The following is a 19,714-nucleotide window of genomic DNA, read 5'->3' as shown; positions in this document are numbered from 1 at the left end:
GGTTCCGACGTCGACGAGTTGCGCTTTATATTTATATTAGTCACAGTATGATGTCACTACTAAAACAAAAAATGGTATAGATGGGTGAAAAAAAGTGACGTATTTTGTTTTTATATGCTTGTAATGTTATGAGATAGGGTCACACAGTACAAAATCAAGGACGCAGACGCTGAGGGTCACGGGGGAACAGCGAAGCCAAACGAACATTAGGCAAGCCAAGGAAGAACATAACAATACGGTTGAGACCGAGACCACCACCAGCGTGAGGGGGGCAGCCCTGGCGGAAAGCATTGAGGTAATCCTCGAAGCCCTCTTGGTTAGGCTCGAGACCCTTAGCACGCATAGACTCCTCCAACTCCTTGATATCGTTGATACGCTGGGCACCGGACATGATCTCCTCGCCACGCATGAAGAAATCGTACGAGTTAGAGAAGCGTTTGTCGGCGGGATCAGCCTTGGTGTAGAAGGGACGGACAGCCATGGGGAACTTGTCGAGGACGTAGAAATCGGTATCGTACTTCTCGCGGATGATCTGGCCGAGCTGCTTCTCCATGGCGGTGGAGAAGTCGTTCTCGAAGCGCTCTTGCTCGGAGACATCGACGCCAGCTTCCTTGAGCAGGGCAACTCCGTCCATGTAGTTCATGCGCAGGGCCTTGCCGTCCTTGGGAAGCTTGAAGTCGCCGGCCTTGGGGTAGGACTTCTGGATAGTGGCGATCTGGGATGCGTAGCGCTCCTTGAGCTGGGTGAGGATGAAGACGAGGAGATCTTCGGCGAAATCCAGAACCTCGTGGTAGTGGCTGCGGAAGGTCTTCTCGAAATCGAGACCGGAGAACTATAGGCCATGTTAGAATAATCTGTTTTTCCTGTTTCAGTATGCATATCAGTAGGTCATACCTCGGTCAAGTGGCGGTGGGTGTTGCTGTGCTCCGCACGGAATACAGGGCCAATCTCGAAGACGTTCTCCATATCACCAGCGATACACATCTGCTTGTAGAGCTGGGGGCTCTGGGCCAAGTAGGCATTGCGCTTGAAGTACTTCACCTCGAAGACACCGCTGCCACCTTCCGTGGCGGAACCGACCAGCTTAGGTGTGGAGATCCATCGGGAGCCACTCTTAATCATGTACTCAGCGAAGAGCTGGGAAACACCGCTGGAAATCCAGGTGATAGCCTGGCTGGTCTCGGTCTGCAGATCGAGGACCCGGTTGTCGAGACGGGTCTTGAGGGTGACGATGGGAGTACCCTCGGAGTCAACCTGGTCATCTTCCTCGGTGTTCTCTGGAGGTGGGCGCTCAGCATCCTTGACTTGCATGGGGAGCATCTGTGCAGCCTCGGAGATCATGTAGACCTTGCTGATGTGGATCTCGAGGTGGCTGATGGAGGCAGACGAAATCGGGATCTCGGGCTTCTTCACAGTACCGGTGACCTGGATAATCGAGTTGACGTTCAAGCCGCCGGTGAACTTGATCATCTGTCGCGAGATGGGCTCCGCGGCCGCGATGACGGCCTGCACCTTTTGTCCCTGCTGGCGCAGCATCAAGAATGCAAGCTTAGCACTCTGCACACGCGCATTGTCCACACGTGCCACAACTGTCACTTCCTTCTCGTAGTGTTCTTCTGAGAGTTCGCTGAATCGTGTAGCCGGGATGAGCTTTTCGTTCTCTGGGAGGGGGCCGTATAGATCCTTGGCCGTGTCGTTGGCCTCCTGGGCGGCGGCCTGGGCCTTTTCTTGCGCCGCACGGGCCGCAGCCTTCTCAGCCTTGATCTTATCCTTTGCGGCCTTCTTTAGGGCGTTCTTGCTGGCGCTCTTGGTCTCACCTTCTGCGGCGGGAGCGGAGGCATCCTGGGGGGCCTCGGGCTTAGGACGGTGGGGCAATTCGGAGTCGGCCATGGTGCTGCGAGGAAAATTAGAGGGGAGCAAATTGTTGGGTTGGGGGCGGTAGATCCTACCTCAATGATTTTGTATCCTGAGAAATTTGCAGGACTTAGTGCAGCAGGCTGATTGTAAGTAGAGCTACAGAGAAAAGTGTTCCGTTGACTCACCCCGCCGAATAATCAAGCCCTAAGAGGGGTAGGCGGTGTGGGGGCTCGACGCAGATCTAATCTCTACCAGCTGGACTGTATACATGCATGTAAATCAGTTATGCGTACACTTATTATGGTGTGATGGCTTCAATAAAATGCGTTAAACATGCTTATGTGGCTTGGCGCTGGTATATATCTAGAATAAACACGCATAAATATACAATTGGCGCCGTATTCACGCTGGTCTTTCTATCGACATAGAATGTCCAGCATCCCTCGACAACTACGCAGCAGGCCAGCTCGAGCTCTTCAGTGCCCATTGAACACCTTTTTGCACATCATCAGCAATTGTCCGAGGAGCCCAAGCAGGCTCTCCGCCGCTGTACACTCCAGTGCGGACAAGGATCGAGTGCCAGCTACTTCCAATTTCACTACGATAGGAGTTGGCTCCTCGAATATCCGACTCTGGATTATCACCAACCATGTATACTCTTTCCAAGGGCGTGAAATCTGCAGAGCTTCCAAAGGTTTTCAGTCGGTTCCGAAGCAATTGACGCTCCGCAAACTCGTAGGTGAATTGATAAGGTTTGCCGATTACGGTCTTCTTCAACTCAATACCCTTGCTTGGGCCACCTGTAGTCGCAGCCCAAACTCCCTCAAGCGCTTCTCGGAATCCGCCCTGGCCAAGACGGGGCAAGGGGTAGGCCGCAGCCCACCACAGATCTGGGTTAGAGAAGTACAGATGGGGCTGGCCATCTTGCTGGTATCCATGGTTGGGAAGATCGATTCGGCCGTTCTTTTCGGACAAAGTGCCCATACGGCCTTGCGACGAGAGGAGAAGGTCCATAATAACCTGAGTGTCCAATGCCCAATCACGAGGGTCATTGAACACAAAGACGGCGTCGATCTTCAAACTTTTCGATGGATGATTGAAGTCAATAGGGGTCGGAAGCGGTCGAGCAAATGTTTTATAATAGTCGCTGAAGTTCTTTGAAAACGGCCAGACAGCGGGGTTGGCCATGAGAATATCCGCCGGGGTGACGACATTCTTAAAACCGTACCTGGTACCATTGCTTAGCATATACCATTCAGCAACAGGAAATGATCCTTGACATACTGTTCTGCTACGCGCCGACAGCTATCCCCATCGCCTCCGGCCACTAAAACACACTTGTGTTCCAGAGCGTCCGACTCGTCCGATCCCTTGACCAGCTCAGCAAAGGGCGAGTGACTCTGTACAATATCCGTAGCATCCAAGGGGACTCCTAGTTTCTCGCTAATCTCTGCGACCCGCTCTGTCTCATGTTTACCGCCGCCGTTGGTGAGCAGAATAAAGGGTATGCCTTGTTCCTTCAGGAGAGCCAGCGAGTCGGCGGCGCCGGGTATAGGTTTCGATGCGCGGAGGAGGACGCCATCGATGCTGTGGCATGTGAGAAAAAAAAATCGAGTGGATTGTGTCCGCTGGTCAAAACTCACTCAAATGCAAATGCGAAGTTGGGGACAGGTCGAGAAGTAGCTGTTTGGATAGCTCGGTGGGTGGATTTACGAGAAGCGAGAGATTGGCGCTGCAGTAGGCCAAATGACCGCCAAATGGTTTGCGATCTCATTGTGGTAGTGGTCCTGGGGAATGTGTACGAAAGGAAATGTACGTCATTGCAGGGATCCCGTGTCGGCCAGATCTTCCCTTCGAAGTTCCCCACTCTTCACCTACCCCTTTTGATTTGATGCTTAAAAAAAGGGACTAGGATTTTCAATCAAATATGGAGTACGGAGTACAATTCTCTTAAAACATATATCATCTTCTCCGGTCCAACTAATAGTTTTGCTTCATCAATTCCATTTATGGATTGTGCTATTGTACATTGCTCAGAGAATAGCTGCTGGGACAATAATATGACCTGGAAAAAGGCTGATGTATAGTGAGAGACGTGTAGGTATGCAGAACTGCATAACAATGCATGGGCGCTTAGCAAGCTGGCTCCCTATCCATGACATCGAGACCCAAGTCAAAAAGAGAATCGAGTTCCTCCTCAGGACATTTATCAATGTTCTTCCAAATGCACTTGTCAATTTTGGCATGTGATGCTTCAGGTAGGATTCCAAGACACCCAGGGCTGATACCAAGATAGCACACTCGAGACATATTTACTGTCAAGGCCCTGCACATATCATCTGGATCAATAACCGTAGAAAAATTCTCATCATATGGTGCCGTGAGCTCTAGCTCACGAATGGACACAAAGGAACAAGCTACATGAGGCGTAGGAAGAATGAGTAGATCGTAAAGCAGATCAATGGGTATTCGGAGAGACTTCAGGGCAATGAGACTTGATAAGATATCAGATGGTCCTTCCTCAAACATCTCACGATTGGAACGGTGGATCGTCAATTGACGAAGCGTAGTGCGAAGCTGCTCGTTGATAAGAATATCTTCCAAGACGGAAGCGTCCAGTTCCTCGCAACCACAAAATGTCAGTGCGTCCAAGTTGGGGGGCCACCTGAAAGAAGGCATTTTCGCGACATCAAATTGCCCGCCAACCTGGAGGTATTCCAGATTGGGTGGCCAATCTTCACTGGAACCATCATCTGTGATAAACATTGAAGATGAAAGCTTAAGAGATTGCAGTTTTTCTAGACCGCTAATGGCCTTCTTGAGAGCAGAAAGCGGAATTGGCTCAGCTACCAAGTCAAGGCAAAGATACGAAAGCTCCTTGCACTTGGATAAAGGCGCAAGGCTGTTGATCCTAGAGAAAGGAGTTGGTTTAGTATTAGATGGAATGTTGTGGTGGTCAATATGTACTTACGAGAAAGAGATCCTTGGAGCAACAAATGTCAGTAGATTCTTCTTCACTCGACCTAGAAGTCGTGCCGTTAGGCTATTGGAGCTGTGATGTACCAACTGCTCGAGGTTCAGGACCCGAACGAGCGAGCCCAAGTCCACTTTTCGCTCTCGGGAGCGAATTGATGGGCACACAGTGTTGGTGAAAAGCGTGAAACTATTCCCCTCGCCAAGTTGAGGTCGATAGTAGAGAAATTCAATGCCAGCAGAGTACCACTGGCGAGAGACCGAACAGAACCTTTGAAGTGTGACTTGAAAACTGGGGGTATCATGATTAAAACAATCATGTAAAATGAATTCAGCAATGTGTATCAAGACCTCTGTAGGGAGGTGAACATATCGGCGAGAAGTCATGACTTCGGAGGAATCGATCAGTTTTGACATTTTGCAAGTCAAACAAACGGAAAGTTCCTAAATAGACATCGCAAAATATGAATGTGTGTGTGAAGTGTTCTGTGTGATTTTTCGTGACAATCAGGGACGAAGAGGCAACACAGAGACCGAACCACTTCCGAGAGAGGCAGAGACAGAGGTCATCTCAAGTGAAGTGTGATGTTAGGCAAATTTTCCTTCACTTGATTGAGAAGGGGAACAGAAAAGACTGTTAGGCGAGGCCAGTAAAGAAAGGCCCCAAGGAAAATCAGTGGAGCGTAAATGATGAAAAAAACATGAGGGATGAGAGTCAATAATTGAAGATGTAAAGATAGGCCGATGACGATCCTTATCTTTTTTTGCCGGCAGATGCAAGTTCCCCCGCCTTAAATAAACATTATTTTATACCGCCTTTGGCTTGCCTGTATACAGTTCTAATGTTATATCTAGGATTATGATGGAAGAAAACTGGAAATATGGTAATAAACCTTTGAATAAATATATCTTACCGTATGCGCCTCTTGTCAGATTCAAAAAACAAGTTGTCAAGTCATATTGTTGCAAGAACCATTGAGAGCTGCTGTCTGTGTATGGCCCAAGCTCCTTCAATCCTGAAGGACTACCTAGATACCTACCACCTTCATCTCCCCATGCCTGACAAGAGAAAAGCCACAATGTCACCCCGCCCCTTAAAACGTCTTCGGGTATCTTATGATGAGGATGAAGATGGCGAATCTTCTGGGCCGTCTTATGAGCGTCCCCGTCATAATCCCCTCTATGGCCAAAAGAGCGCATTCCCGGGATTGGATGATGGAGGCGATGAATTGCTGTACGATGATCCGGGGGATGGATTGGAATATCTACGCATGGTTCGGTATGTTTGGCTTTGTCTAAAAAGCTTTTGCTTTGCCCCCTCCTCTCTCTAAACGACGTCGAGACTTTCGCACTCAAGTTTGGACTAATTTTTGCTCGATAGATCCGAAGCAAACTCGCTACCTGTGCTATTTTCCGTGCCCACTCAGACCACAGACCCTTCAAATTTAGTATCGACCACGCAGCCTGATCTAAAGCCACTTGATCCAAATAATCCTCCTTTGCCAACAGGCTTTTATGAGGACGAAGCCTATATTGCTCCTGTGGGCGATCTAAACGAAAATACCGCCGCACATTCCCCTTCGAAGCTCGATGAACTCTATCCCGAACCACAAAAATCCTACAACAATCTTCTCCGACATCGATTTCTCCTCTTGCGATCGACCCTACGATGCAGTCCACCCGCTGGTGCTATTGACACCCTCGACAATGACCACCCTATCAGTCTCCCCCGAAAGGCCGGATCTGCGCACAAAATATGGCGCCGACTTTTGGTCACAGTTGAACCACGCATGGTTCAACTAGCAAGCATGGACATGGACAGTGTGTTAGAAGTGCTGGAGATACTAGCGCGGATGATATCCGATGTTGTACGGGGGGACGACACCAAGCGCGTACGACGCATTGGAGTCTGGGCTTGGGGCTTATTGGGGAAGTGCCGTGAGGTTGGGCAGCTTTCTACCCGAGAGGTGGGAATTGTTCGAAATCTGGGCAAACGAGCTGCAACGATTTTGCGCAAGGTACAAGAGCTAGAGAACGACGAGTATGATGAAGAGGAGGAGGAGGTCGATTCTTCTGTAGTAGACGCACCGAAAGAGGAAATCCGGCAGGGTAATCTTATCGATGATGAGAAAGATACCAATGAAAAATCTCAGCAGGAATCTATCGTCCGGGATGAGGAAGCGACCAAGCAGGAAACTCAGCCGGAACCTACAGCCCAAGGAGAGGAAGAGACAAAGGAAGTAACTCAGTCGGAGCTTACAGTTCAGAATGAGGAGGAAAGCAAGCAAGAAGAATTGCCGGCGACTGCGGAAGCACAAGACTGGGGCATGCCTTATGTATCGCTTGAAGAATCCGAGTTAAAGGCAGCCAAGGCGCGCTTGCAAGCTCAGGTTCAGAACAATTCCGATTCAGTCGAGACGCCTGCCAACTGTGATGATGATGATGATGATGAAGAAGACGACGATTGGTCGATACAGACTCATGCCCTGCTCGACATGATCATTACGGTGGTTGGTGAGTTCTTTGGCCAGCGGGATCTGTTGAAGGAACGAGAGGTTTGGGGTTAGATGGATTTGACTTGCATGTATGAGATACCCATTGTTACTTAATATTAATTCCGTGTCAAAAAGTGTCAATGTCTCGTGTTCTATACGTAGTGCCTGATCATCTACTCCGTATATCATCCCAATATATTGGGTGCTTAGGAGGCTGGTCTGAGCTTCTAAGTTTTGCGTCATGCGGTCCCCGGGGAGCAACCTCAACACCTCATCTCTTTGTTTTCCCCAACTTTTGAGAATAATGATATTTTCATTCCAATTCTGATGAAAATGGCGCCAACTGTTGAAATAGCGATCCCGACCACCACCCTCTCAAACACCTCCCCGCCACACACCGTCTACCATATCACCCTCCGCCTCCCGCTCCGCTCCTTCACGGTCCCCAAACGCTACTCGGACTTCTCAACCTTCCACAGCACCCTCATCTCACAAACGAATGCCCCTCCACCAGCTCCCCTACCTGCGAAAACCTGGTTTTCGAAAACCATCTCAAATGAAAGATTGCGTGAAGACCGCCGCCGCGGCCTAGAGGAGTACCTTCGCGCGATCAACGAGTCCGAAGATGGGCGCTGGCGTACCTCACCCGCGTGGCGTGCATTCCTCAATCTTCCCACTGCGGTTGCATCAACGGGTAATGGATCAACAAACACCTCCACCCGACTCCACGCTGCCATCACAGACCCAGCCGCTACAAACGCACCTATCACAGACCCGACGCTATGGCTCGACTACTATCGCGACATGAAGAACCACCTCCATGACGCGCGACTACAGTTATCTCGCAGAGACCAAGAGACAACCCCACAGAAGCAACACGAGAGCTCTGCACAGGCGAAGGGTAGTCTTGTCCGTGCGGGGACAATGATCACCACTCTGGACGAGGGACTAAAGAATCTAGGACGTGGAGATAAGAGCACCGAGTCACAGGCATCGCCAAGTCTCGGTGGAGGTGAAATTCGCCGAAGAAAAGACCTTCTCATTAATGCACGCAAGGAAAAAGACGGCCTGGAGGATCTCTTGCATGCTATGGCAACTAAGAGCCGGCTTGATCATACTGTCGCATCTATCCAAGATAAAGGAGCTTTGATGAATGCTGGGAGCCTCACTGGAGACGCGGCTAGTGGGCGTAAGACGTCGGCGCGGGCAGGCAGGGTCCTTGGCAAAGAGACGGAGCGAACTCGAGAGCTTGACAACGAGGGTGTGCTGCAGTTGCAGAGACAGATGATGCAGAGCCAGGACGATAATGTGGACGAATTGAGGAAGATCATTATTCGACAGAAAGAACTCGGCACACGGATTAATGAGGAGCTCGAGGTGCAGAACGATATGCTAAGGTTGGCGGATGAAGAGGCTGATATGTTAGTCCACACCCTTTTCTCACTTTTCCCACTTGTTTTGATATATTTTACTGACGAGGTGTCTAGATTGAAATCTAAGATAGATATCGGAAGGAAGAGGATCGGAAAGATATCTTGATTTGACTGCATGTTTTCTATTCAGCGTAGAGCACTTCTTCTATCTATACCTTTGAGCGGGTTCAGCATTATTCAAGCGAATCTATTTGCAAATATATATGTAGCATCTTGGTACTATAAAGCAATCTTCTTACTTGCACGGATGCCTTTTTGTCCAGTAATAATCCTCTAGAATGGGTAGAAGTTGCGGGTTCCCATTCTCGGTCGCTTCAATCCGGGCTCGGTCAAGCCTATCCTTCAACTCCCCCAAGGGAATTTCTTTCCGATCAATTGCGTCAAGCATCAGCTTGAGTACTGCTTTGTTGCCCAGTCTCATACATGCTAGGAATGGGTCATCATGATGTCCATCTCGGCCTGCCAAACTATTGCGCACGAATTGAACCATTCTCCTGGGCAGACAGGCATCCGAGGTCCTAGTGTTGGGACTGGGGATTGACCGTCTACTCATGAATGGTGAGTCGGAATGAGTGTGGGCATCGCTTGTCTCTGTCACGAGTACACACCAGTGGCCATGCTCCGCGAAGGGATCTGCACCTCTCTCTAGCAAGAGTCGTACCCCTGTTTGATCGGAAAACCACTCCTTTTTGGCATCGATATGCATGATGATCCGGTACAATGGAGTCATGCCAGGATAACACCGTTCCTCGATATCAGCACCATGTGCTAGGAGCAGATCAACAATGGCTGCAGCATTAATGCCACCGTCAGCGGGAGGCGCATATGTTGCAATCACCAGCAAAGATAGGTGAGTGTAGAGTGAAGGTATTTTGGGGTCAACTCCTTGTGCGAGTAGTCGCTTCACCACTCCAGTCATCCCAGATTGGACAGCGTGCACTAATCCTTCTTGCGCCTCGTTGCTCTCAGGGTCAATTTTCAATATCCCCTGATCCAAGACTAGTTCCGCCATTTCTTCTCCTCCCAAGAATGCCTCTTCTATCAATTTCTTGGGACTCAGATTCTTTAGAAAATTGGGCCACTGGTGGTTCTTGGGCCTCTTTGGCTGCCTGGGCAATGGAGGCATTTCTAATGCAATGCCTCTCTTCATCAATATCTGTACCGCATCCACTGCACCGAAGGACAATGCTCTCGTGATAGCGTTTTCGCCAGAATAGGGATTGAAAGTGCCATCAGCATATAATGGAGTTCTCGTTGGATCAGCTCCTCGATCAAGCAACATGCGAAACACGTCTGCAGATACCATCGCAGCCTCGGCCAAAGCTGTTTCTCCACGGCTACTTATGCAATTTACGTCGGCCCCGTGGTCAATCAAAAGCTCTGCAATTTGCACATTGCCCAATTGGATTGCCAAGGAAAGTGCGCCTTCATCCCTGCTTTCTCCCTGGTATTCCTGTATATTGGCGCCGTGCTCGATGAGGAGTCTGGTAATTCCAATATGGCTGTTGTCAATGGCTTGGAGTATAGGCCTATCATACCGCGTCTCACAGCGACGATAGGTCCCATTCGCAGAAAAGCCATGCTCCAGCACACGCTGCACAATATCATCCCACCCATAGCCAATTGCTATATATAGAACCTCGGCTTGTGCTTCATCATCTTCGTGATCTATCATGTTCCCAAAGTCGACGAAGGTTCGAAAAAACTCAGCGAACGCAGCCTGCTTCTGCCTCTCAAGCGATCTCCAATTTCCATCTCCGACTATCGACGATAACAGGTAACATTTTTTCTCCAGATTCTTGGGGTGTATGTCCGCTCCACGTGCCAGCAGAATATAGAGAGTTTGTAGTTGGCCATGTATAGCTACATAATAGAGTGTACTCAGCCAACCTTGAGCCATATCAGGATCGGGATCCGCTCCACGGTCTAAGAGCACCTCCACAATCTCCACATAGCCATTGCCAGCCGCACAGGAAAGAGCCGTTGAACCGCAGTATCTCGTATTAGGGTCTTCTCCCCGATCCAGGAGCAAATTGACAGTTTCAAGGTGACCATTTCTAGCGGCACACATAAGAGGTGGCTCCTCTGCAGGAGAGGATTCAGCCCCTCTATCCAGCAAGTATTCAACCAATTTTGTATTACCTTGAAGGACTGCAGAATAGAGGGGTGGCTTATGCCAGTATAAGCTTCGTTCGTCGTTCAAAACGTAGCCAGCCTCGATGAGAACTTGCACGACGGCTAGATGTCCGTTGTCTACTGCCCCAAATACAAGATCGAAGCATGTTTCACCGCAGTCGTTGTGGTCATGTTCAAAGGTGATGTTATAGTCAAGCAAAAGCCTGACAATGGCCACGTTACCACGCACTGCCGCTAAGTATAGTGGACTTAAAACTGTTGAGGCGGCCTTGGATATCTGATCCTCACACAGCTTGCAGCTCTGCTTTTGTATGAATATACTAGGATCTTTGTTCTGTTCCAGTATCAGGCCCACGATATTTTCATGGCCGTTGTCTATTGCTGCAACAAGCGATCGTCTCAGGTTGTAATGACAGGAGTGTGTGGAAGCTCCAGCATCAAATGCTCGGCGGATAGTCACTTCGGAGCTATGCTTTGCTGCCCATACAAGCGGAAACCCATGTAATAAGCGATTGCCATCTTGATATAGCATTGGGTTCAACAGCAGATGTAACCGCCAACATGTTTGCGTCAATGAGTTGAGATAACGGGGTTCCTTGAGGAAGCTGACAATTATGTGGATAAGCTCAACTGGAAGACTTGAAAGAGACATGGAGAGTGGTATGTTGAGTATAGGAATCCAGGGAAAAGACCTCGAGCGGAGCACAAGGGTTAATTATATAGAAAATCAATGCAGGACAAACAAATGATGTGCCTAAATATTTTGAAGGTGGGGTGAATGACAGTGATTTGGCTGCCCCTCAATGCATTAATCCCTGTCTCGAAAGACTTCCCCCGAAATGTACTGCGTATCATTATATCATGTAACATAATTTTCGGAGATACTAGTGGTGAGATATGTATTTGAAGAGAAAGAAGACCAAAAGAATGACATCTTGCTCAATTAGGTAGGTACATATTAGTTTCCCGTACCCGCATAAAACACGGGTAGATGCAGAAGGTTTTGGATCGTAGCAATCAATGGGATTTGCAAGGTTGTCTCTGATATTCTATAGTGGCCTCAGTGTATGTAGCCCTAATAGTCCAAGGTGATACAAAGTAAACTTGGCATCTTCTCGATATATATTCATCAAGGAAAAGAGAGATGTATGTTATTACTATATAAAGAGATATCAATATAAAGCTCCTCGATATTAGCCCGCTGTTCTTGTGTTAGATACAGCTTGCTGCCTGTTTCTTGCGCACGAGTTTATGAGAAGAGCGATGATTAGACCATAGAGGCCCTATACACGTATGAGCTTCTGATCCTGTGTATTTCCAGAAGGTATGGTCTCCTTCTTATCAAAGACTTCAGCGAATGTGAGTGTCAGAATTATGCCGACAGTCTTGGCTGCTGACCAATTCAACAACGATGTCAATAGGTAGTGACACTAAAATCATAATCAAAGAATCATCTTAGCTAAATCTCTGGACTTATCTACTACGTAACTTATGTATCCAGATGTTAACCTTGGAAGCCGACAAGGCTGATGGAGAGACCCGTACAAAGCTGGAGCAAGCCTATATATAAGCGAAGATTATGCTTAGATTCTGCTTCGGATTCTGCTTCAGATCATTTACGACAAGAACAGCAACGGCTAAGCCATAGATCCCGATAATACCAGTTATTGCAACCGGAACTAGGTCTATTGAACCACGCCCAAATTAGCATCATATTCTTAAGTAATAGAAATCGCTCACCTCTAACAGGAAAATTCTTCTATAAACTATTCCGGCATGCGGACGTGACCTATACTTTCCAACCAAGTCGAATCGCCAGACAGCCGTCGATTAAACGCCGGCGGTCATAATAGTTCCGCAGGTAGCACCGAAGCAAGACAACTGCGCAGACACAGCCCATAGAGCTACTAAATAGCTAAGGGTCTCAAAGTTAGCTACTTGAATCGGGGCGGTAGGTCTAGACATAGTGAGGTGTGGCCTATCATAAGGTGCGAGGAATCGCCCGATGCTTCGCATCCTACGACAGTACCTTGCATTTTTGTTTTTTATTACGATAACCATCTATCTCTAGAAGATTTATAACGCTCTCAGTATTTTTGCTTCCACAGTATGTACACACATACATTCGCCAATATGGTGGGTGCACATTGACCCTCCATCCAAAATTCTTAGCTAAATTTTTCTAGGTGAACGATCGAAATTCCACATTGTGATAAAGTTTCACCAGGCACTATCTCGCGGGAACAGCCTTTGAGTGTTGAGGGTGAGAAAAGTCTCGCCAAACTACACATGCCAGGGCCTTCATGTTGCTAATTCAGCAGGCGGGAACTTCCGATCCGATGATGCTGGTAGCTCTGAAACGCTTTGGCCGCTCAGTTCTGTGATCCGATTACTCTCACTCATCTCCGAGAGAGGGGGTTGGGAACGTGGAATATATTGGCTGTCTTGAGGGTGCTTCTGCTTCTTTCGGTGACGGAATAAACACCAGGCCAACCCAATCAAGATGATGACGCCAGCTATCCCACCAACTACACCACCGGCAATTGCCCCAGTGTTAGATTGAGAAGTACTAGTATTGCCGTTGTTAGAGGAGGTGGAGGTTGCGGTAATTCCCCCTGACGTCGACGAGGAGAGTGTTGTAGCCGTAGCAGTATCTGTGGCACGGTGCGTCAGATTAAAAGAACAAACAATGGTACACCTTTTTCAGTGTTTGGATCTTTGACGACCACCAGCGCCAAGGCTTACCTGAGCTTGTAGAGGTAGGTAGAGTATATGGGACAGCTTTTCTCATTGCTGTCACTTTCACACCGAGATCATTCACGTCTTCCGCTTTTACACAGCCAGCATACTTGTTGGCGCTGGTATAAAACCCCTGGGTATCATTTGCGCAGCAGAAAGAACCCTTAGTCTGATCGGTAAAGTAGAGATCCGCTGTAGGGTCTGCACAGCGCTCTTTTTCATATAAAGAAGCGCTGCAATCCTCTTTGGTTGGGCAGCATACCCCTGGAGCTGGTTGTTCAGCAGGGCATTCGGTATTTCCTGGACAACATCTTCGAAATGAGACAGAAGATGTGTTCCAGGTCGGACCGCAATCTATCTCACCGTCCGCGCATGTGTCGTTTCGGCGGAGGGAGTAGCCCATGAGATATTCGTTGTCTGTGAACATTTTAACCAAATATTCATCCTATGAGACCTGAGAAAAAGTGAATGGGAAATAGGGGAATGAATTTGTAGTTGATCGGCAGTCACAGCGGGGAATGACGACCTCTTTAAGTGACTGGCGATCTTGTCTTGGAGGAATCAATGCGTTACATCAAATTTATCAGAATGGCCCCTAGTACTTTGGGGGCCATACCACACTAGCGGCTCGAAAGAAATATTGTGATCAAGTAAGTATCACCTAGAAAGTTTCTATAAATACGTACATATGGCTGTTAGCTACGCATAACAAGATTATCTTGGAACCTACAGAATAGCCAAGTTGTGGTTATCACATTGGGCCCTGAACGCCAAGCCTCATTAGTTTCACCATGGATTAGCCATGGCGCTGGTAAGCACTATGCGGATATGATTAGCACCATATCTCTGTAAAGTATGTTTAGGATCTCTGTCTCATAATCTAATTGATCCGAGGCACTCATTGCTATCCGAATGCAGTCAAATTCAATCTGAGATGGCTGAATGACCATCAATTGGCTGTCGCAATCTCCCGGTCATTAGGGTCTATCTAGTAGGCTAGAGGAAGAGCCATAAGGCATACCGGTAAGACGGACAACTTGTTCTTATTCTAGGGTAGCTTGGTTAGTGAAAGAATAACGCATAGTCCTTGACAGAAAATGCACTTGTAGCATAGTTGCATCCAAGTCAGAGCTCAGAGCACGATCATGTTGTGTCTGATTGAAAGTGAGGTACTTGAACTGACATCCAATGTAGCCATTTTCGGCAGCCGATTTACCGTCAATTAGCGTTGTGGTATAATTATGGGCAGTTTCTCTTGAAATTGAATTAGTAGCCAAGACTATTATACGCGGGAAGTGGACCTGAAGCTGCCATCAACCATGGTTGAGTAATGAGATCTAGGTCAATTAAAGTGGCATACAAAGTAGAGGCATTCTGTAAGATGGTCGAGAGTTGAATAGTTCTTGCAGTTGGCCCTAGGGGAAAGCAAAGTCAGAAATACGAGGCAAAATCCACAATAGATTACTGCGCTTTCTACATTATCTCTACTAGGTAATTTCACCGCATATCATTATTAATGGTGGATGCTAAACGGTGATTGAAGCGGAATCTGTTGCCGTGCCGATGTGTGTCTCCCGCAGGTACGCTCGCCCTACAAAGTACAACATACAAAGTAGTCTTCGACCCACAGTCTATAACATAATTTACCATGTATTCATGACAGTTGACCGGAGTTGTCCTCATTGCTCTCGAAGGCGTTTCTTATGACATTCAAACACCTGTGGCAGACGGCACCACCCGAGTCAATAGCCAGTCAGTAGGGTTCACAAACTGGGGAATCCTGTCGACAATGACTATTGGAGCATGATTGACTATGTGAAAAACTACCCTATATGCTGTACTCTGTATATGTACAAAGTACGTTGAACTCCACAGACAATGTGGATCTAAAAAATAGCCATCACATTCGGAGGCGAGGAAACCCCACCCGGCATGTTCAAGGGTACGGATGCCACGAAAAAGCTCCACCGTTGGAGTTCTTGGCAGGTGCATGCCAGCGCCTCAAGATCAAATAGCTCCCCTGTTGTTTATCAATCAGTATTATGGATCTGCGGGATTTGGAGAAAAGCACTCCGGCAACTTACCGATCGGCATTCCCCATCCAGCAAGCACATATTCATGGAGGAAGATGTCAGGGGATTGTGGCGGATAGACCTGTGGGTCTGTCAGTAGATTTCCTTGACTGGCTTGCCGCATGGCGAGAATTTTGGGGAGTATTTTTTTTATTGCTCACCTCCCAACTGATCGCATCACTAGCGATGGCAGCGAATCCGGTGTCCCACAGCCAGCGGAGAACTTCTGTGGTCGCCTCGACGCCAGCATGCTCTGGGCTGGGGTTATCCGCATAAGCTTGTTTTTGGGCGTTTGTCATGGACGTGTCCCATTCCTTGGTCACTCCGACACGAACGAAAAGAATATCACCCTTTTGGAACGTGATGTTGTTCTCTTTGGCAATTTCGAGGATGTCGGCAAACCGCACTTGGTGAGTCGAGAATGTGGTGTATTCAATCCCCTTTTTCTCAGCCCAAGTAGCGTAGTCGATCAAGACCCCACGTCCTATCGAAATTCTGTCAGATAATATCAGGGGATTTAGGTGAAATATATGGATACCTGCAATGCCCTCTCGGGCCCAATGCTGCAGACCAATTCGATCATTTTGGCGATCATTAATTTCTTCACTGGTTGTTCCACCATAAAATACACGCTCAGATTGACCAGGCACTGTTTGAGAAAAATGGCGGAGGCCATCCCACTGGCTACTTTGCTCTGTGAAAAAGTCAATATCCTGTAAAAAAATAAATAGAAGGGAGAAAACCAGAACGCCTTTCAACTCACGTGGGTTCATAGTATAGATATCATCGAATGCCACACCTCCCAAAAGAGGCACAATCTGATGATGACATGGCTGACGGTTGAGATTAGGATAGTCCAACTTCGTCATCTCCCATCCCATCGTCACACGACGACCGCATCTGATCTCGCTGGCGGAAGCTGCGGCGACGACTTCAGGGGTAAGAATTGCTAATTTCCCCAAACCCTCTTCATAACTACCTGGCTTTCCTAGCCAAACCTGTTTCGGATTTGGGAGCTGGTCAAACGGTATGTTAAAGGGAGACTGGGCCATCGTTCTGCTATTCTATTGTCGTTTCTGCTGGTTGGAGTTATGAGCAAAGGGTATGCAGTGTACTTTTGTATGACCCAGAATGCTGTAATCTCTTTTTAAATACGGAGTACGGAGTGGTACTTTGCGTAATGAGCTAGCATGAACAGCAGAGACCTTTCTTTAAGGTGATAGTGGGGGGATATAATTTGTGGACTCATTCGGTTCGGATTAGAATCCGCTAACGACTCCGCAACTGAAGAACCCAGGGCTGAGTACAACATACAACTGAAGCATACATTGTACAACAAACTGGAATCAAATTTGACATAGCTGATCAACAAATGAGTATTGCTTAGCTTCTAACATGTTGGCAGCAGGCAATTTCAGATCCCCGGACTCAAAATCCCTGTGCCGTGATCGGCAAACTAGTCATATTCTGACAAACTCTATGCAGCCACCGAGTTAGTAACGCTACTTGTTGTCAGCTACAAAGATGCTGAATTCTCTCCCTTCAAAACGCTTGTCTCCTTTAATATACACCCTTAATTTATTGAGATTTGTAATACTCACACCATCATGGGTAGGTTCGGGTCCCAAACTAGCTCCTATAATAGGCTAGTTATTGTTTTTGCCGCTATTGGGTCAATGGTAAGCACAATTCTTCACATAGCGGGTATTTCCAAGACTTACACAAATAGACATATGGATATTGCGCTTCGATTATCTCTAGTACAATCGGCCAGCCGGGATGGTACGCCTACTTCAGCTTGCCAGCTGAGGGTGAACCAGGATATGCGACTATAACTACCCCCGCAATCTCGACTGCAAATGGTGTTTTCAGCGCTGGTGGTGCTGTTGGTACACTCTTTATAATGTGGTCGTGTGATTTCTTTGGCCGAAGGGCGAGCATCCAGTTCGGTGCCTTCTTTTCACTGTTCGGAGGAGCGCTTCAGGCCGGCTCTAATTCACTAGCGTATGTCACTTCTAGGTGTATTTAAATTTGGCTGGCGCTGACAACTTTCAGCATGTTCCAGGCTGGCCGCTTTATTTGCGGTCTTGGAATCGGCATCCTTGTAACTGTGTGCCCTATGTATCTTTCCGAGATGTCGAGTGCTCTACGTCGCGGCTGGCTTGTCGGGCACCACGCCATTTTCCTGGTCTTTGGATATATGCTTGCAGGATGGGTAGGTTATGCTTGTTACTATGCAACAGGTCCTCTTCCTGAGTTTGGTTGGAGATTTCCTCTCGCCTTGCAATGTCTACCTGCGTTGGTGTTGCTTATGGGATCTCCCTGGCTCCCGCGCTCTCCTCGCTGGTTGATATCGAAGGGCAAGCTTGATGAGGCGCAGCGTGTTCTTGAGAGGCTCCGCGAATCACCAGACGACCCGAACAACTTAGCTGCGAAGGAGGAGTTCTTCCAGACAAAAGAACAAATTCAACTCGAGGCTGAGAGATTGGCTACTTCCGGCAACGTGTGGAAGGCTGTCTTTACAAGGAAGACATACCGGAAGCGAATGGCTATCGGTTTCCTTACCCAGTGGGGTGCTGAATTTGGCGGGCCTTTGATCATCGTGAGTGTGGTGATACCTAATTGAAAATGTTATTCCACTGACAATGGCTAGAACAATTATGCTGTTCTTCTGTACAAAAACTTGGGCATGGAGGGCGGTATGCCTCTGCTGTTGAGTGCTGTCTGGCTAACAACAGCTGGTGAGGATAAACACCCATAATCCACTATGTAAACCGTTTGCTAACCTAGCTCAGGTGTCATCTACAATCCTCTAGGCGCCTGGCTCCATGACAAAGTCAATTCCCGGCGGGGCATGTACATGATTGGCTTTATTGGTATTATCATCTCTACATCTTGTCTGGCTGCTATGACCGCCCAGTATGCCGGTACAACTAACAAGGTCGGAAATGGATTCGGTATCTTCTTCATGTACCTCTACCTGGCCTTCCAGGGGTGAGTCATATTTCAACATATCAAGATCGCGGAATGCATTGAGCTGACATTCCTGTAGTACTTTCTGTGACACCACCATGTACCTCTATGTTTCGGAGATCTTCCCGACCGAAATCCGTCCAATTGGCATGGGCTTTTCTCTCTTTGGTCAATTTGCTGGTAAGTTATTCGTTACAATGTTGCCTCCAAATTCCAACTGACATATTTAGCCACTCTGATCCTCCTGCAAACTGCCCCCATGGGCTTTGGCAGCGTTGGCTGGAAGTATTATCTTGTCATTATTTGTTGGTCTGCGTTCTTCATTCCGGGTATGTTTTCTCCCCGATCACATCAAGATCGACCGTCAACTAAAATTGCGGTAACAATATTTGTAGTCATCTACTTCTTCTTCCCCGAGACTGCTGGTCTCACCCTCGAGGAAATCGCCCAAAACTTTGGTGAGGAGGTTGCTGTTAACCTCACCGGCGCCACGGACGAGGAAAAAGCTCGGCTCGACCACCAGCTAGCCACGGGTGAGAACATTCAATCACCTATAAGCTTGAGGCTCGAAAAGGAAGCCAAGTCTTTGTCAACAAACGAGGCTGGGAAGAACGTGCCGAAAGCATAGTAAAGACGTATTGAGTATGTTTAGCTCTTGAGTAGAGAGTAGCCTGCCAATAACGAATAACTTTCCGCTTGACGATTCCAAGGTTGGAGCCGTAGTTGACTCTTGTATTATATAGAAATAGGAAAAAAACACCTTGCGCTTCAGAGCTCCATAAATGGCTAGTGGGGGAAGATTGGGATTGGTTAGATTTTAGATTTCGTTAATATTAACCTCAGCTTATAAATCATCAGGAACGAGCCTCGCTTTTCTCAAGATCAAAACTCCTTCAGCTCTTATACTTACAATACAATTGTATACTTGAATCACAATGGGTTCAAGTTCAAAAGTGACTTTATTTCCCTGGGATCCCAATTCGGACATTCATGTGAAATGTCTTGTGTCGCAACGGGTCGAATGCAGTTGGGACCA

The 19,714-nt window shown here is 47.8% G+C and overlaps 9 protein-coding genes across 9 annotated transcripts; 3 read left to right on the top strand and 6 right to left on the bottom strand.

Annotated features, from left to right (window-relative positions):
* Positions 1-154: 154 nt before the first annotated feature.
* On the bottom strand, positions 155-1,890 carry dps1 (putative aspartyl-tRNA synthetase Dps1; the record flags this gene model as incomplete). The annotated part of the gene is made up of 2 exons (XM_057255336.1): positions 155-832; positions 895-1,890. The coding sequence occupies 2 exons, from the start codon at positions 1,888-1,890 to the stop codon at positions 155-157; spliced, it is 1,674 nt and encodes a 557-aa protein (XP_057109198.1).
* Positions 1,891-2,307: 417 nt separating this feature from the next.
* On the bottom strand, positions 2,308-3,631 carry N7479_007641 (putative HAD superfamily hydrolase; the record flags this gene model as incomplete). Its single annotated transcript, XM_057255335.1, has 3 exons — positions 2,308-3,085; positions 3,142-3,444; positions 3,501-3,631. 3 exons carry the CDS (start codon positions 3,629-3,631, stop codon positions 2,308-2,310), a joined length of 1,212 nt encoding a protein of 403 aa, XP_057109197.1.
* A 359-nt stretch (positions 3,632-3,990) lies between these two features.
* N7479_007640 (F-box domain protein) lies at positions 3,991-5,247 on the bottom strand (the record flags this gene model as incomplete). Its single annotated transcript, XM_057255334.1, has 2 exons — positions 3,991-4,768; positions 4,829-5,247. 2 exons carry the CDS (start codon positions 5,245-5,247, stop codon positions 3,991-3,993), a joined length of 1,197 nt encoding a protein of 398 aa, XP_057109196.1.
* Positions 5,248-5,909: 662 nt separating this feature from the next.
* Positions 5,910-7,397, top strand: N7479_007639 (SIP1 domain-containing protein; the record flags this gene model as incomplete). The annotated part of the gene is made up of 2 exons (XM_057255333.1): positions 5,910-6,109; positions 6,212-7,397. The coding sequence occupies 2 exons, from the start codon at positions 5,910-5,912 to the stop codon at positions 7,395-7,397; spliced, it is 1,386 nt and encodes a 461-aa protein (XP_057109195.1).
* Positions 7,398-7,658: 261 nt separating this feature from the next.
* Positions 7,659-8,864, top strand: N7479_007638 (Qc-SNARE protein; the record flags this gene model as incomplete). The annotated part of the gene is made up of 1 exon (XM_057255332.1): positions 7,659-8,864. The coding sequence occupies one exon, from the start codon at positions 7,659-7,661 to the stop codon at positions 8,862-8,864; it is 1,206 nt and encodes a 401-aa protein (XP_057109194.1).
* Positions 8,865-8,993: 129 nt separating this feature from the next.
* On the bottom strand, positions 8,994-11,426 carry N7479_007637 (ankyrin repeat domain-containing protein; the record flags this gene model as incomplete). Its single annotated transcript, XM_057255331.1, has 1 exon — positions 8,994-11,426. One exon carries the CDS (start codon positions 11,424-11,426, stop codon positions 8,994-8,996), a length of 2,433 nt encoding a protein of 810 aa, XP_057109193.1.
* A 1,769-nt stretch (positions 11,427-13,195) lies between these two features.
* On the bottom strand, positions 13,196-14,060 carry N7479_007636 (uncharacterized protein; the record flags this gene model as incomplete). The annotated part of the gene is made up of 2 exons (XM_057255330.1): positions 13,196-13,548; positions 13,640-14,060. The coding sequence occupies 2 exons, from the start codon at positions 14,058-14,060 to the stop codon at positions 13,196-13,198; spliced, it is 774 nt and encodes a 257-aa protein (XP_057109192.1).
* Positions 14,061-15,519: 1,459 nt separating this feature from the next.
* N7479_007635 (uncharacterized protein) lies at positions 15,520-16,757 on the bottom strand (the record flags this gene model as incomplete). Its single annotated transcript, XM_057255329.1, has 5 exons — positions 15,520-15,653; positions 15,718-15,787; positions 15,867-16,189; positions 16,244-16,399; positions 16,469-16,757. The coding sequence occupies 5 exons, from the start codon at positions 16,755-16,757 to the stop codon at positions 15,520-15,522; spliced, it is 972 nt and encodes a 323-aa protein (XP_057109191.1).
* A 555-nt stretch (positions 16,758-17,312) lies between these two features.
* Positions 17,313-19,306, top strand: N7479_007634 (putative MFS sugar transporter; the record flags this gene model as incomplete). The annotated part of the gene is made up of 8 exons (XM_057255328.1): positions 17,313-17,320; positions 17,467-17,709; positions 17,761-18,307; positions 18,359-18,404; positions 18,501-18,699; positions 18,758-18,858; positions 18,909-19,007; positions 19,074-19,306. The coding sequence occupies 8 exons, from the start codon at positions 17,313-17,315 to the stop codon at positions 19,304-19,306; spliced, it is 1,476 nt and encodes a 491-aa protein (XP_057109190.1).
* Positions 19,307-19,714: the final 408 nt, after the last annotated feature.

This window comes from Penicillium vulpinum (assembly GCF_028829585.1).
Source record: "Penicillium vulpinum strain IBT 29486 chromosome Unknown utg000003l_segment0_segment0, whole genome shotgun sequence".
NCBI classification, from domain to species: Eukaryota; Fungi; Ascomycota; class Eurotiomycetes; order Eurotiales; family Aspergillaceae; genus Penicillium; species Penicillium vulpinum.
This window is presented reverse-complemented; position numbering and strand designations above follow the sequence as displayed.